General features: G+C 38.7%; 1 protein-coding gene across 7 annotated transcripts in view; it reads right to left on the minus strand.

Moving 5' to 3' along the window:
• pomt2 (protein O-mannosyltransferase 2) overlaps window positions 1–15608 on the minus strand; it is a 58899-nt gene that overhangs the window by 17472 nt on the left and 25819 nt on the right. For 6 of the 7 annotated variants that reach the window (XM_087132850.1, XM_087132839.1, XM_087132864.1 and 3 more), the window contains 10 exons: window positions 14769–14862; window positions 13394–13500; window positions 12019–12101; window positions 10867–10976; window positions 9707–9834; window positions 8875–8956; window positions 7914–8065; window positions 5736–5824; window positions 4021–4097; window positions 1924–1995 (listed from right to left, as the gene is read on the minus strand). In XM_087132850.1, the coding sequence (XP_086988976.1) occupies window positions 1924–1995; window positions 4021–4097; window positions 5736–5824; window positions 7914–8065; window positions 8875–8956; window positions 9707–9834; window positions 10867–10976; window positions 12019–12101; window positions 13394–13500; window positions 14769–14862 (994 nt within the window). The remainder of the gene's footprint in view (window positions 1–1923; window positions 1996–4020; window positions 4098–5735; window positions 5825–7913; window positions 8066–8874; window positions 8957–9706; window positions 9835–10866; window positions 10977–12018; window positions 12102–13393; window positions 13501–14768; window positions 14863–15608) is intronic. The other variant, XM_087132842.1, reaches the window with a different exon arrangement.

Raw genomic sequence — 15608 nt, forward strand, 5'->3', positions numbered from 1 at the left:
TATTCTAACTCAATGCAATGCATTTTTTTTACACTAAAAGCAAATGTACAACTGCAAAATTTACTGTAAATTCAAAGGTGGCACATTTGCACACACAGGCTTTTGTAACATCCTTAACTGCACATCAAGTTTGCTTGAAGATTTTAACATGTACATGTATCAGTTTGAGCCTGTTCTCTGAACTGTTTGTTTTTCATATTACAGGCATACACACCAACAGTAACAAGTCTACCCTGACGTTGAAAAAAAAAATCGAACTGGAACCAGCCATGCAAAATGGCTTTGTGTTGGTATTGCTGACTACATTTCGCAGCCTTACAAAGAAATGACATGCTGGCTACCTGGGTCTGTCATCCTTTTCTTGTCAAGTGAACTGGAACCATTCTAGATGTGAGAGTATTAACATGTGAGAACAATTTTATGCCTTGACAATGTTTAGTTACAGATATTTCCAATACCCTTTGTAGTTAGTGCCACCTTTTATGTCATGCTTCTGTGCATGTACCGGTACATGTACTTAATTATGAAACACGGCTATGACCACAGAGGAAGGACATAGAAGGAGTTGCAACTCTGGCACTTCAAAGTGTTCAATGACGATCACCGTCGAGTCAGACGAATAATAGAAACCTTCAAATACTGCCCAATTAGTGCCTGCATCTTAGTTGGACAAGCAGGGCCAATAACAAATCGTAGTTCAGGCTTAAACACTTGACTGCCAGCTCACAAACATACACGTAGAAAATCAGAGACTTCACCAATCAGTGAAAAGGCCTTTTACATCCAGGCTCAAAGGATTTCACTCTAAAGGAGAAGCAAGAGATCGCTTTGATTGAGCAGAATCTGACGTTCCATGGCAACCATTGGGAAGCAGAGTATCCTTGGATTAAGATAACTACCTCAGCTTATCCTTTTTTTTTCACTGTGGATAAGATCATTGTCGGTAAAATGTTTCTTACATGTAACTTAACATTCATAAATATCTAAGACAATTAAGCAATTCCTATTGGCCAAAAGCCTGTCATGTGGCCAGTCTCTACTGATTTGTAGAAGCACATACATATACCATAAAATTGGTGAACAAAATTGTTGGTAAATCCTAATTTTTTATCTTGTTTTGACTTTCTGACTCATTATGTAAATGAATTAATGAATGGGAATAAACGTGTACGTGTATATGGCTGGTCTTAAAATGACTATAGGTTGCAGACAAATAAACAAGCTGCCACAGACAGCAGTGATAAATATCCCCACTTCAAAATTCAGGAAAAATACCGACAAGTTTCACAGCTTGGTGTTTAAGACATATATCAAATTAAAGCTCACTTCCTGATCTTTCATTTTCCTTTCAGTTTTCAGTGGCTTAACCGATGACTTTGAAGATGTATGTATTTCTCTCCAAAGAAAATCACTCCTCAAAAACAGTCATGCGGCCCATCGCCATTTGGAAAATTGATGCCTACACTCCATGGCAAAATAGAGCGATTTGGAGGGCCTTGTTTGGTCCGATTCTTTCAGAAACACAAGCTTAACAAACTGCCCAGTCTACGTGCCAAGAAATGCTCTTATAGCAGAGAATTTGACAGCATACAAATCGTGATTCGGTCCGCACAGGCAATTTGGGACCTACATGTATATCCTAGCCTGCAACCTTAAGGGGCATTTGAAAACAAAATTAAGAAACACTGTGAACGTAGAAAGTATTTATGAATGGAAGTAGAAACATGCGCTTGGCCAGCATGCTTGGCCATTACAATAATTCTAATAATAAGTCTTGCACACATTCAGTCCCTTATGAATGGCTGGATCATTCAGTCTACTGTATAGCTTTCTGCACTATTAACTTGGGCAAGGTCAGGACAGTTTGTGAGAACAGAGATAAAACACAAGGAGGCTTTAGCCAACAATACTACATGTACTTACTCTGTAGTTGATTGGCCACTGCCATGGCCGAGATGTCACTTCACCTGCTTTGGGCTTCAGACCACTGTTTCCCTGTAAAGAAAAGACCAAACCCCTTGACATGATTAGCATCTTTGCCACAGACCAGACTATATACATGTAAGAGGCAGTTACTGACAATAATACATGTCTCATAGAAATTTATTGTGTGTAACATGTAACATTGGTACATGTATCTCTGCATGATTTGTACATATTAAGAGTGCTTTCTGGTTTGATGTCCCTATAAATGCAATTTTTACACTCTTTACCTTATCAATACTTCACATTACACTTTTGCTAATAAAATATTTTAAATCAATTTTTGGACAGAACTGACTACCATGAAGCTCTCAAAAAGAAATAATTGTGAACACTTTCTACATGTAAGTTTTGTCAAATAGGGAGTTTACACAATCACTCCTTGAGAAAAAGACATGAAGAGTTTACATGTACAGAATTAATGTATGTGTCAAAGGAAAACACATCAGTAACACATTCACGGAACGACCATTATGACATTACGAAGCGTATTATGACTTCAACGTTTGATGAAGCACAACAAACCATTGAAACCTTTTTCTATTGAAGTAACTATTTAACTACATGTAATTAAACTTCAAAATAATGGCAGGGAAGTACCCATTCTCAGTGACTGTAACAAAGGACCAAAGGTGCACCAGAACAAATCTGATGAAAAAGTGTGTATTGTGAGGGCCCTTAGTGATATTCATACATGTGCATGTATGTACACATATGTAATGCCATTGCTATGGGTTGAATCCCGTCAAGTGGCTACCGGTAGTATTGAATGGTTGATAAAGCAATGATCAAGACTGCTGGCTGATCTGAAACACTTTTCACCTGAAAATTTAACTACTATGAAATCTGGTCCCCATTCCCTTGTTTTATTTATTGAACATTTTCTAATTTTCAATAACACTAAGAAGTCAGCATTTTGAGAATCCGTTATTCACACTACACTGGCTCGACTTTACACTGGCTTTATGTGCCAGCTGAGAATCAATCTCCATATAAGGAGATTGGTTATGACTATGCATGACAGACACTTATTGTAACATAGCTTGAGGGGTGTTTGAAAAAACTTGAAAAAGTTAATTGTTGAATAATGGTTGAAAATTACTAGTCTTTCAACAATGTTTGACTTTCTGATTTAAAAGGTACTGTATTTCTGATGGGAATAAATGTGCTTGGCCAGTCTTAAAACATTCAAGACCATGAGGCCATTAATCAACATCCATTCTCATTGATCTAGTACATATTTCTTTCCTTTATAAAGGGCGTATCGAAATAAAGGAAACCCAAATTCAACCATAATCTATAGGAAAACTGTAAATTTCTTTACAACGCATCATATGTCTCCAGAAAGGTCTGAATGTCTTCTTTTCAATGACACCTTGATCATATGCTCAATGTCATGGTTGAAAGAGTAACAATGCATTGTTGACCAACAGGTGAAATTTGCACTGTGACAAGCAAATATACATTCATTCCAAAGTACTTGCTTGTGCCTAAGCACATTCAAATGTGCATCATCTACTGTACAGTGTATGCTAACTTGTTACGGTGCAAATTTCACCTGCTGGTCAACAATGCATTGTTACACGTTCAACCGTGCCATTGAGCACAAAATCAAGGTGTCATTGGGAAGAAGACATTTCAGCCTTTCTGGAGACATATACATATATGTAATAATTAATCAAGAAATGTGCAGTTTTCCAATAAACTATGGTTGAATGTGGGTTTCCTTTATTTTGATGCGCTCTGTATATAGTTGTACCAAATACTTACCAAACCTTCCGGGCCCTTCTTAACCAAACAGAAAGGTTTTCAAAATATTCCAACATTAATTAAACTATACAATAAGCCTACATTGGTACCGGTAGTTTCATAGTTCCAAGAACACAATTTACAAATACAGTGATGGGTAACATCATACATGGTAGATTTTTTAAAAGTACATGTAAGAGGAGAAATACTGAGACATAGGGATGAATTCACATTTACATGTAAATTGATTGCTCATTATATGTACAATACAGGTACAACTGCACCCACCTGAAGCATGACACGGTGAGACTCGATAAATTTCTCCAGAAATGATGGAGCAAGAACTTGGAAACTTATATTTGGCACTGCAGTTACAAGAAACAAAAAAGTTACTGTAATTTGTGGTGCAAGATACATGTACTAGTACATTGTAGCATGTTACACGAACATGTATGTTCCACAGTCCTCTAAACATTGGTTTCTTTACTATCACGAGCTGGGTTAACCTTTGGTAACTTTACAGCCTTTGCAAAGTTTTTATTTGTTTATGTTTCCCTTTCACACCAAACTTTAGGACTGCACCATTCAAGTCGCAACTGTCGAGTAAGCTCCAGTCACCTTGCATTGCAATGAGATGACCGGATAATTGGCTTTATAACTGGCCTTATGGGGAAGGAGTATAAAGTTGTTGCCCTTGGTAAAAATCAAGGTTAAAAGGTATGAGCAATATTGATGATGTTTTGCCAGTTTAAGTGCTTGGCAGTGGATGAGTGTTGACCTTCTGCGCTACATGTACTTCAAAGATATCAAGTTACACGTACATGCCATTGTTGGCCAAGCCAGTGGCAGTATTACTTGTCCTCTTTGAAAGAGGCACTAGATATTTCAGACATGGAATTAGAAAGTCAGGGGAAATGGATGCTAATGTTCCAACTAGGACTGTAAACAATGTACTTGGTAGTTAAGTTGCAATGGCATACATGAGATGTTGAGACTGGGGTAATCAGCTGATACAAGGAAAATCTTCAAATCCTTTCAAGTGGGTAAACTGAGGTCAAAACGTGTGTGTACAACATATAAAACTGTAATCGAATACTGCAAAGGAATATCAGACACGTGGCTTCATTTCACATTACATGTGTAATACAGCCTATGGATGGATAGACTGGAGGAGCAGTCAATGTACAACTATTGATTGGACAAAAGGTCAGTATGTGATAAAGGGTGATTTCCTACTAGACTCCCTGAACCCATCCTGTTTGGCCAGTGAAGACAGTTTGCCAGGGTGAATTTGTGTAATGTGCCCAGGTTGTGAAAAAAATCTGGGCTGCAAGTTGACAAACAGGTAAACCTTAACCACTTCCTGCCGGGCGACGCTTTTGAGTACATAGGCTTTATATGCAGAGCCGGGAGCCCGAAACTGGGACAAAAGAGTTGGGCCTTATAACAAAAGACCATGCTCAGCACAAAAGACTGAGCTGCTGGGCATTACCGACATTTTTTCACTCTCAATAGTGGAGAACATCCAGCCTTGTTTTGAAACAGTATACCACGGTTTGAGGCATTTAGAGCGAGCGGATTACCACCAGGGACAAAAGCTCTCCACCACCTCAGTGATGAACCACACAGCCCCACTGCACGCTAATCTGGCCCCTATTGAAAAGAGGTCAGCAGTGCACTGTGCCGGTTTCGGGAACAAAAGAATCTTACGGAACACCACACGATCTGGATTCTTTTTCCAAGGCTGCAGGCCTGGCTGAAATATTTAGGAGTCAATGAATTTTACCTGTCAGCTTTAGAATAGTGCCCAAAGAGTCCTTCATTTTGGTATAAGCGGCCATTAAATGAAAACGGAAAATCTTGAAAATGAGCCGGCATCTTGTCTTGCTCAAGAAAAATCCAGCCGGCAGCAAGTGGTTAACCAGTATTCAGATACTGGCACTATCAATTTCTCACTCTCAGTTTGGAGCTGATGTCGGCAGCCCGTCTGTAATTAGACTTACATCTTGTGTTGACATGATCTTCCACATTCCATAATCTGCTGGAATCCCTAGTATCTGGATTACATGTGACTTCCATCTGTTCAAAACCCCTAAAAGATTTTTACAAAGAAGATAGGGCCAATAAAACTATCTGAAAGAATGACTTCTGCATGCCCTGATAATGCAACACTTTGTTTAGGTGTGTGCTTTCCTATAGTGCTCATCAGTGGACCTTGGTCCTCTACCAGCTGCACAGGAAGTAGTAGGTGTAAACAAAGAGTGATGTTATCTCTGAACAGGCCCATCAGCAACAATCATTGATAACGTCATCACATTTTATTTCTAACATACCAGTACATGTAAATCCCTCAAGAAAGATATTTTTCATCTGAAGAGAAGGATTCTTTTCAATCCAAGGGTTTCTAATCTTTTGTTCTTATTGTTCAGAAGTCAACTGCAAAGAATTATTCTTTTTAAGTGTAATTTTGAGGTACCAGGTAAGCCCTGATAAGGTAAGCTTGGATCACAGAATAAAGAATGCACTTCTTATAAAAAGAAAATGATTAGTGCATAATATGAAACAAAGAACAAAATGCATACATGTAAATGCACATTTTAGTTGACATTTAATGATCAAAACTAACATCTCCCTGATGCACAGTACATCTTGAAAATGGTTGAGGTAATTAACTTTATTATTTTACCAGAACGGGCAGTTCCGTTACATTTTAAGCACTATTTTGCAACATCCAATATGGAATCATGTATATGACTTCCATGAACACTGAAGGAATACAGTAATTTGCTCTTTCCACGCTGCCGCCATAGGCATGCAGAGCCTCGATCTTTACACGAGCTGGTTCAGTGATTCCTGCATATATTGCTTAGTAATTCTGCGCGTGCTGTATACATGTAGCTCTTATACGAGTATGCAATTCTACAAGCTGTTAGATCGAGGCTCTTTATGCCTATGGCGGCAGGGTGCAAAGAATGAAAAGAGGCCGCTATATGGTCAATACACATAAGGTTCTAAAAAATACGTGTACCACATCATATGCTCTTTAAGTCTTCTTTGCATGATACATGTACATGTATCTGCTTATATACATGTACATGTAGCAGAATGTCACTTTTCTCCAAATTTGACATGCACAAACCTTTAGCATCAGTGTGTGACAGAAATTAGGGAGTTTGGTTTTCAAAATGTTTGAAACTATTCAGTGCGTAGAAAGCATTTTATACGCCTGAGTGTGGGAGCACGGAGACAATGGTTCCAAATTGCAGTGCACTTTTCATTTTCAACCAGTTCACATGAGACGATCTGTAGACACTATCTTGTAATCTAAAATTGCACTGGTGGCTGATGGTAAAACATGGAGCATATATAGCTAGTGCTTTTGCCCAAAGACACACATGAACATGTATGTACAGTGTATTATGCTTGTTCCACTTCTAATTGGTTTTGTATACACTGTCACACAACATATGAAAGTCTCTGGAGGTGGGTTGTGTGTAGAAATTGAACTTGCCTGCTGGACATGGCCTGCTTATACTGCATACTGTAAGCATAGCATAATATGAGATAGCAGTAAGAAACAGTGACGAAAATCTGTGTTGGAAATGGAAGGGGGTGGATGGCTTGCCCAACCATGGCAATTTGAGAAGTGGGGGGGAGACCATGTATATACGGGGTGATGTTAATGAATGTGTATCAAATTCATGCAAAATCTTAAATCAGAGTGGTATATTTATGTCTTTTTAAAATTGCTTTGCCCTTTTAGTGTTATTGCAAATGTTTTAGTTGTTGGGAAATCCTGAAAATTCTTCAAAATCTGCTTTAATTTTTTTGCTCATCATAAAAAAGTGGGGGGGGGATACATGTATATACATGTACTTCCATCCTCCCAGGATGTATGCCCATGGTAAGAAACATTGTACTCAATGACTCTCATGATTCTCAGTATTTTTAGTATGCAGGTTTGTATCAAAACGCGGCCAATAGTCTTTGTGAGCTAAGTCCATTATGAATGACTTCAAGAAAATTTTCAAACTTTTATTACCAAGAGATGTAATGTAGGACCAAATGTAGGCTTTATATTTCATCTTTTACAAACAAAAACTCATGTTTTGAAGTGTTACCACTGCAATAACTTTGCAATGCAATCTACTTACAAGTAGCAATGATAAAATATTACGTACCATTTGGGGAGCTGTTTGCCAGTTACATACAACACACAACCGGTATGGTAGTGAATGAGTTTGATCTTGGATAGCACTGTCTTGATATGCAATCCTACATTTGGATTGACAATCTCAACCTGCCAGATATCATTCTGGTCTCCAGTACCATTCTACAGGTACATGTAAGCAGAAGAAAGAGGAAGACAAGAAGAAAGGATCGCAGTTAATTCATTAATTTAATCAAAATAAAGTCTCAAATTTTATTAGGATGTGGACCCTGTCATCTGTGCCCACAGTTTGAGATTTGGAAGAGTGCTAAATTTTAGGCAACTGTGCCTCTGAAAATAGAGTGGCTGGCCTAGCCTTTGAAAATAATTGGGTGGCTACTTCGCCTCAGAAAATAATAAAAAAAAATTAAAGCCTCTTTTTTTGTGTTTTTCTTTTTGCACTTTTCTTCTTTTCCAACCTAGAGTAAATGAATTTTTATATCAAAAGGCAAATAAATAGACCACCTGGGTAACAAATAAAATAAGATATGAAAATAAACGCCGTCGCTGTAGCTCACCAGAATATATTAGCTCTATGCTGCTGCCAAACAACTCGGTTCACCACAATGACAAACGCAAAGAAAAGGATAAAAATTAACAACCGGAATCACCAAGAAAGAAGCACAAGAAGTTGTAGTGAAGCAATCGCTGTGACCATCAGCAACGCAAGCAAGAATGAGAGAGAGACACGGGGCAATACGGGCTATTTATAGAGAAATGGGGACACACTTCATCGCTCATGTTACAAAATAAACGTAAAGGCAATGAAAGAAATTCGACTCAGGGCTACTACAAGATGTACGATGCTAGTTTCTAACTCAATATTATTAATGCCTGAAATGAAGTAATTGCAGGACTTGCGTAACTGATGCATATTCAGAACTGATGCATATTCAGAACTGATGCATATTAAGAGTTACTGATTAACTTACAATGCCATAACCAGACACCTGCAAGTGTTCCTTAGTAAGTGGTGCTAGTTCTTCATGGCTGTGAAGATTCCTCCCAGTGCTGCTTTAAAACAAAAACAGAGGAAACAGACACACAAAAAAGGTTTTTGTAACTGTAATAACAATTTGTATTTTGTGCAAGGGCTTTAAAAAATGTTGCAACAGAGCAACAGAAAAGTTGCTGTGTAAAAGCCCTTCTTGTTTCAACATGTATTTGTATTTAGAACAAACCCTAAACTTCTAAGAACTCAAGTAGAGTGACTTAAAAGGGTGACAGTAATTGGCCATCTCATTCGCACCTGTTGCCCTAACCAACCATATTATCGCATCCTTTTGGTCAAACTAAAAAGTAGTGAATTACATGTATGGGCTTATCAAGTAAACTTATCTGGAAATCCAATCACGTGCACAATTATCTCTGCTGAACTGGCCAACACCTAATGGTCTCCTTGGGGAGACAGCCTGATGATGTTATCAGAAGCAAATGGCTGATTAAAAACATGTAGGATACAGAACTGTATGAAAGCTTCATACAAAACTTTAAGAGAAACACTGAAGGTGGCATGCCAATTGGGTATTTATCTCTCGGGGGAAAATAACCAGACAACTTCCTACAGAAGTTGAAATCAGTAAAGGCAGGTTTGAATAAAAGAAGTGTGTATGGTTTGCCAGATGTTAGTATCATGATCTTTTTACATTCCAGATAAATGGAATAAAAGAATAGTTCAGCAGCAGAAATAAAACAGAGGCACAATGAGGCAGTGTTCCACTCATGCTCTGATTGAACAAGGCTGAAGAGAAATCCAACACTTACTGGACATGTTCAAGACGTACATAATCACCATGCGACACAAAATGTATCGGTCCTGTTGGATCGTACTCAGCATCAGCTCTTTTAATCAACCACTTGTTATTTTCATCTTTATACGAGTATGCTGTAATCTGTGCCATAAAATTGAAAAAAAAATCAAAAAACCTAATACATACCTTGGTCAATATTAAACAACCTCTGATACATGTATGTATCAGTATCTTGCAGAAAATGTGCTTACATGTACATATACAGTACATGTACATTGTAATAAACAAGCGGGTGAATGTGTTGTCACACACCGAAAGTTGTTTTAAAAACTGCAGTGGATTTCTAAATGTGAGGGAAGAATATTTTTGAGAGCCGGGTTCCAAAGGTTCTTCTTCCATGTACTAATATGTGATGGGGGCATTTAAAAAACTTAACTTATACTATTAACCACTTCCTGCCGGGGATTCCGGATCCGGACATGTATGCTTTATATGCATGGCTGGGGTATCTGAACTTGGACAAAGGGAACAGGACCTTGCAACAAAAGACCGTATTCGAAACAAAAGACTAGGCTGCTGGGAATCACCAACATTTTTTCACTCTAAAAAGTGGAGATAATACAGCCTTTTTTGAAACTGTATACAACGGTTTGGGGCATTTAGAGCGAGGGGATTACCACCAGCGACAAAAGCGCTCCAGCACTGCTGCATGCTAATCTGGCCCTATTGAAAAGAGGTCAGCAGCACACTGAGCCAGGTTCATGAACAAACGAAAGTTAAATAACACTGCACAATCTGGGTTCTTTTTACAAGGCTGCAGGCCTGGCTGAAATACTCAGGTGACCATAGATTTTGTCTGTCAGGAAAGACTGGACACCAGACAGTCCTTCACATGTTTGTTCGTATCCAGTAAATGAAGACAGGAATTTTTAAGAATTTTGAAAACTGAAAAAATGATAAATATCCTGGCCTAGCATCATAACTGCCCAAGCAGAAAGTGTTAAGTACATGTATACTGTCCAGGGGAGGGGGGAGAGGAAAGACAACCTATTATTATTACAACTAACATAGCTCAACTACGTGTGTACTTTGATGAGATACAAAATTCACACTTGTACTCATTATAATTAATTATATTTACTATGACCCCCACTGAAAAAAATTAACAATTACCTGTTGTTGCCTCGGGCCGAAGCCTTCAGGATAAAGATGATTATGAGAATGAAGAAGTCCGCCTCCAGTTCGATGATTTCTAAGTGTGATTACTGATCCATACACAACATCTAAAATATACAGTGTACATGTTAACAAGGGAAGTCATAACATCAAAGAATTGTTCTTCCAGAATTATGTGCATGTACAGGGGATCATCATTAACATACTGCAGGTGTCTAAGGTAATGTATGCACACCCAGAGTTCTAATTTTACTGTTAATAAATTATACACATGCATCATAAGTACTGGTACTTTCAAAATTGAATGCTGACCAGCACCAGTTCTCATACACTGAAAAATTGTTATAACATATTAACTTTAAACCCACATGTGGATCTTAACATTACGGTACCATACATGTGTCAAACCAGCACCATGAGCCTGATTCCTTCACGGTGCTATATTACGGGATGAGTGTGGGTATGCAGCAGGAGAGCAAAGGCACATGCTATGCATATGGGAAGGAGGGGGTCAAGGAGGTCTAAAAAGTTGCAATTTATGTTGGCATTATGTACATTACTGACATGACTGATGGCCACATGACCCTTGCTGAATGCAAGTAATGAAGGCCAGTCTACATGTGTACAGAAAGTATCTACCAGTAGGCTTGCAACTTTGACTTAGACTGTCCCTTTGCGAGAATGACTTATATTTTCTTATATGTACTGGTACAGATATTTAATTTTATCACCAGTCATTCAATTACTTCCTCAAGCAATCTTTGATAACTTGTTTTGAAGACAAACAGAAAATTTCTCAAAGTTTGACAAATGTGCAGGAGCCAAAGGGAGTGTTAGGTGGAAGTAGACACTGAGTATATTGGTGTTCACTATGGTAGCATTCCACCATCTTACATGCTACTGTACACATGTACATGTATGGGAGTTAATTTTCACACAGTGATTCTTGTATTCAACCTGCACACAAACATGTAGGGGTGCAAGATGACAAATTCATATACCCCGGTAAATTAACTCTCAAATCAGTTTGTTTAGAGATTTACCAAGAAAGGGTGGTGTTTGGAGTTTTGTTTTGTGGTCGCTTACCTACCGGTACATGTACATTACATGTGATTTTAAAGTTTCTTCTAAAATGGGTTGTCAACCTACCTCTCGGCATGGAGGCATTGTACAGACTGTTACCTAGGAGACTTGACTGAAAGTGGGAGCTGAAATATGCATCACCACTCCCACTACAAGAAAAAAAATGATAAATTTTAATCATGCCGTTGAAGACAATTGCACCCAATTCAGCAGTCTTTCAGGTATTCAATGTGGCAAATGTACTCACAGATTCTGCAGTTTTAATGCATTTGGAAAAGGTAAACTTTTATTCATGAAAAATGTATATTTACACTATGGAAAATATAAAAACCTTTGCACTCTTTGGGTTTGACAAACTTGTATGTTTCCCTTGTGAATGAAAGTACAAAAAAGATCCACAAATATGCTTACACCAGTCATCGTACATGTACATTTGTACAACTTACAGGTGCATGTAAGTATGTACTGTACATGACAGTGCGTGTATGTCCAGGGACATGAGAAATGGGTTTGCGGGTAGACCATGGAATCAATCTCTTTTGGGTGAGTGTGGTTCTTAACCACTTCGTGCTGGGGCATTTTTCACCGTTGATGATGCTGGGCCGGCATGACTATCATTTTTTTTGTTTTCAAAATCCTTCAAAAATTCACCATTCCATTAACAGCCGTTTATAGCCACACAAAGTAATCTTTAGGCACTACTCTAAGTTGACAGGTGACCTTCATTGACGCCCGAGTATTTCAGCCAGGCCTGCAGCCTTGTAAACAGAGTCCAGATTGTGCGGCGTTATACAACTGTCTTTTGTTCACGAACCTGGCTCAGTGCACTGCTGACCTCTTTTCATTAGGGGCCAGATTAGCGTGCAGCCGTGCTGTGTGGCTCATCGCTGCGGTGGTGGAGCGCTTTTGTCCCCGGTGGTAATTGGCTTGCTCTCAATGCCCCAAACCCTGGTATACGGTTTCAAAACAATGCTGGATTATCACCACTTTTGAGGGTGAAAAATGCCGGTAATGCCCAGCAGCCTGGTCTTTTGTTCAGAGTACGGTCTTTTGTTACAGGGCGTTGTTTCGTTTGTCCGAGTTCGGAAACCCTGGCCACCCATATAAACCATACGGCTCCGATTTTGGAGTCCCTGGCAGGTAGTGGTTAAAAGAACTGGTGAGTGTTAACTCCTGAGGACGGCCAGAGCACACTGGTCGAAATGTCGTCACCGAAGCGTCATCGGTTCTTTTAAGAACCACAGCTCGCCCAAAAGAGGTTGATTCCATGGTGTACCCGCAAACCTATTTCTCATGTCTCTTCCACCACACAAAGATTCAAATCTTACTTATGTCAAGGGACAAAATACATGTAAAGCAAAAACAATTGAACATACTGTAACAAAAAGTATTCTTTTCAAATGATTTTCCTCCTAAAAGGTTTATCCTTTAATACTTTTACCTTTTTTTAAGAACTTGAAGATGCACAGCAAATATGATCAGGTAGACCAGAACTGGTAGGAATATCAAACAAACAACTCTGGCCACCAAATGACGAACCAGTGTCATCTACAAAGATGTTGCAGACGGCAAAAGGATGGGAGAGAGAAGAAAATACAAGGCACATCAGTCACTCTATAATAGGATGGTGGATGAGTAGACATATGTATGACTCCAAACTACTGTAATTCAGGCTTGGGTGAATCCATGCTGGAATCGGGTAGAATCAATTCCAAATTCGGAATCGGAGTCACGATTCCACTTTTTTTAGGAATAGAATCCACATCAATGCCAATTCCATAACCTTGAGATCCGATTCCAGGAAAAGTCCAGCGTTTCCAAAAGACTGCCATTTAAAATGATCAGTCGATTTTTGAAGAAACGTGTGGTTTTATACCATATAAGGAACCTAAACTGCGTGGCTTTATTTTCATTGCCAAAAATTGAAGTCCATTATGAGACGTGGCCCACATGCTTTGCAGAATCATAGCGGTGCGTGCAGTAATCCGACCCATTCGTCTGCAGCATACCGATGGCCCATTGTTGGCTTCCTGCCAATTGTGACTCCTTAACATGCTGAGCATTTGGATGCTATATTGTGCCCGATGAAAACTACATCAGAGTTTTTCTCAGATGCCAAATTCCTCGCAATGAAATTTCTTGTCCCTGATTACCCTGTATTTCTTATTGGAAACTCAACTGCAATATCTGAAGGATTGACACAAATTAGTAACTCATTCCTTGGAGTGTTTATGTCTTCCAAGAAAACCTTCCGCCGGACCAGCGTCGAGGTTTAATCTTCAAGAATCAAAGCAAACTGTCATGGAAAAAGTAGGCCTACTTCGTCACGTATTACAAAAATTTGCTCAGAACTGAAAAACCTAAACAATGCAGCCCTTAGCCTGACATTAATTCTTCCTTTACCATGAAATGCAAGTAATTGTTGAAGTATTTGAAAATTCCCATGGTGCCAGCTTTTGGAAAATTCCCCAAATCCCACAAACCTTGGCAGTGTGTATATAAAAAAAATTTCCAATTTAAACATCTGTAATGATAATAAATCTTTCATGTTTCTAATGCAATAAGAGGATATTTTTTTAATGACAGGTACATGTACGACTGTTTAGGAAACAACTTACAAGTGCATTGTGTATGTAATCTCGGGCATGCTCAACATGGCATTCGCACACATTATGTAAAAACTGGAATAGATTCCGAGTGGAATCATGATTCCTGGACGGAATTTGAATCGATTAAAAAAATGTTGGAATCGCCCAACTACTGTAATTGTGAATAAGTATCACCTTGTTGATCAAATGATAATCTTTGCTTCTAACCTTCGTCAAAGACAGTTCTCCCAGTAGCCTCCAGAGGTCATGAATAGTGCTCAATCCAGTCAGAAGAATGACAAACAACCCAACAAACTTCACACTGTTGAATTAAAGTGTAATTAATTTAATGATAATGAGAAGAATGTTGGTTTCAATATTAAACAGGTTTGCCCTTACACCATAAGGGCAAACCAGTATACAATGTCTTCACTGTATACTCAGTGCTTGTGCCAGAGCTAATGAAAAATTCACAAGCTTACTCGGGTGGGACTTGAACCCATGACCTCCTGCTTAATATGACATGTACTTGTACAATGTAGTGCAGACATCTGAACTATTCGACCACCAAGCTTGCCGGGGTCAGTTGGCAAGTTCAATTCAGATTTACAAGTAGCAGCGGGTATTGTGAACTACATGTGTTTCAAGATGTACTTTGTGTTGGGGAAATGTTAATTTCAATTACAGGTTTGCCATTACAAAAAAAAAGTTTAATTTTCAGACCATTTCTACTTGAACTGTTTGTCCACACTCACAGACTATTTGTTCACCATGTGTGGTTGGATAAAGTTATTAAAATTCAAATGTTCGACACCCATCTTTTTACACCAACAATAGTCAGGCAACGCTCTGTTTGATTGGTTATGCAACCAATTTATGGTGAAAAATGAGGCAAGTTCTTTTTCCCTTTAAAGGATTCAGTAAATTTTCTCAGTTTCTTCGCTACCATCCAATCCTACCCCTTGTAATTTTAATCAAACATACTTTTTATCATTTACTATTTCAATGGTGGAATTGCGCACAGGGTTAAAAACGACTAGATGCGCGTGCACTGCAACCATGCATTTG

Source organism: Acanthaster planci, linkage group LG01 (assembly GCF_054643075.1).
Source record: "Acanthaster planci isolate LZ-2023a linkage group LG01, COTS_SCS, whole genome shotgun sequence".
NCBI lineage: Eukaryota > Metazoa > Echinodermata > Asteroidea > Valvatida > Acanthasteridae > Acanthaster > Acanthaster planci.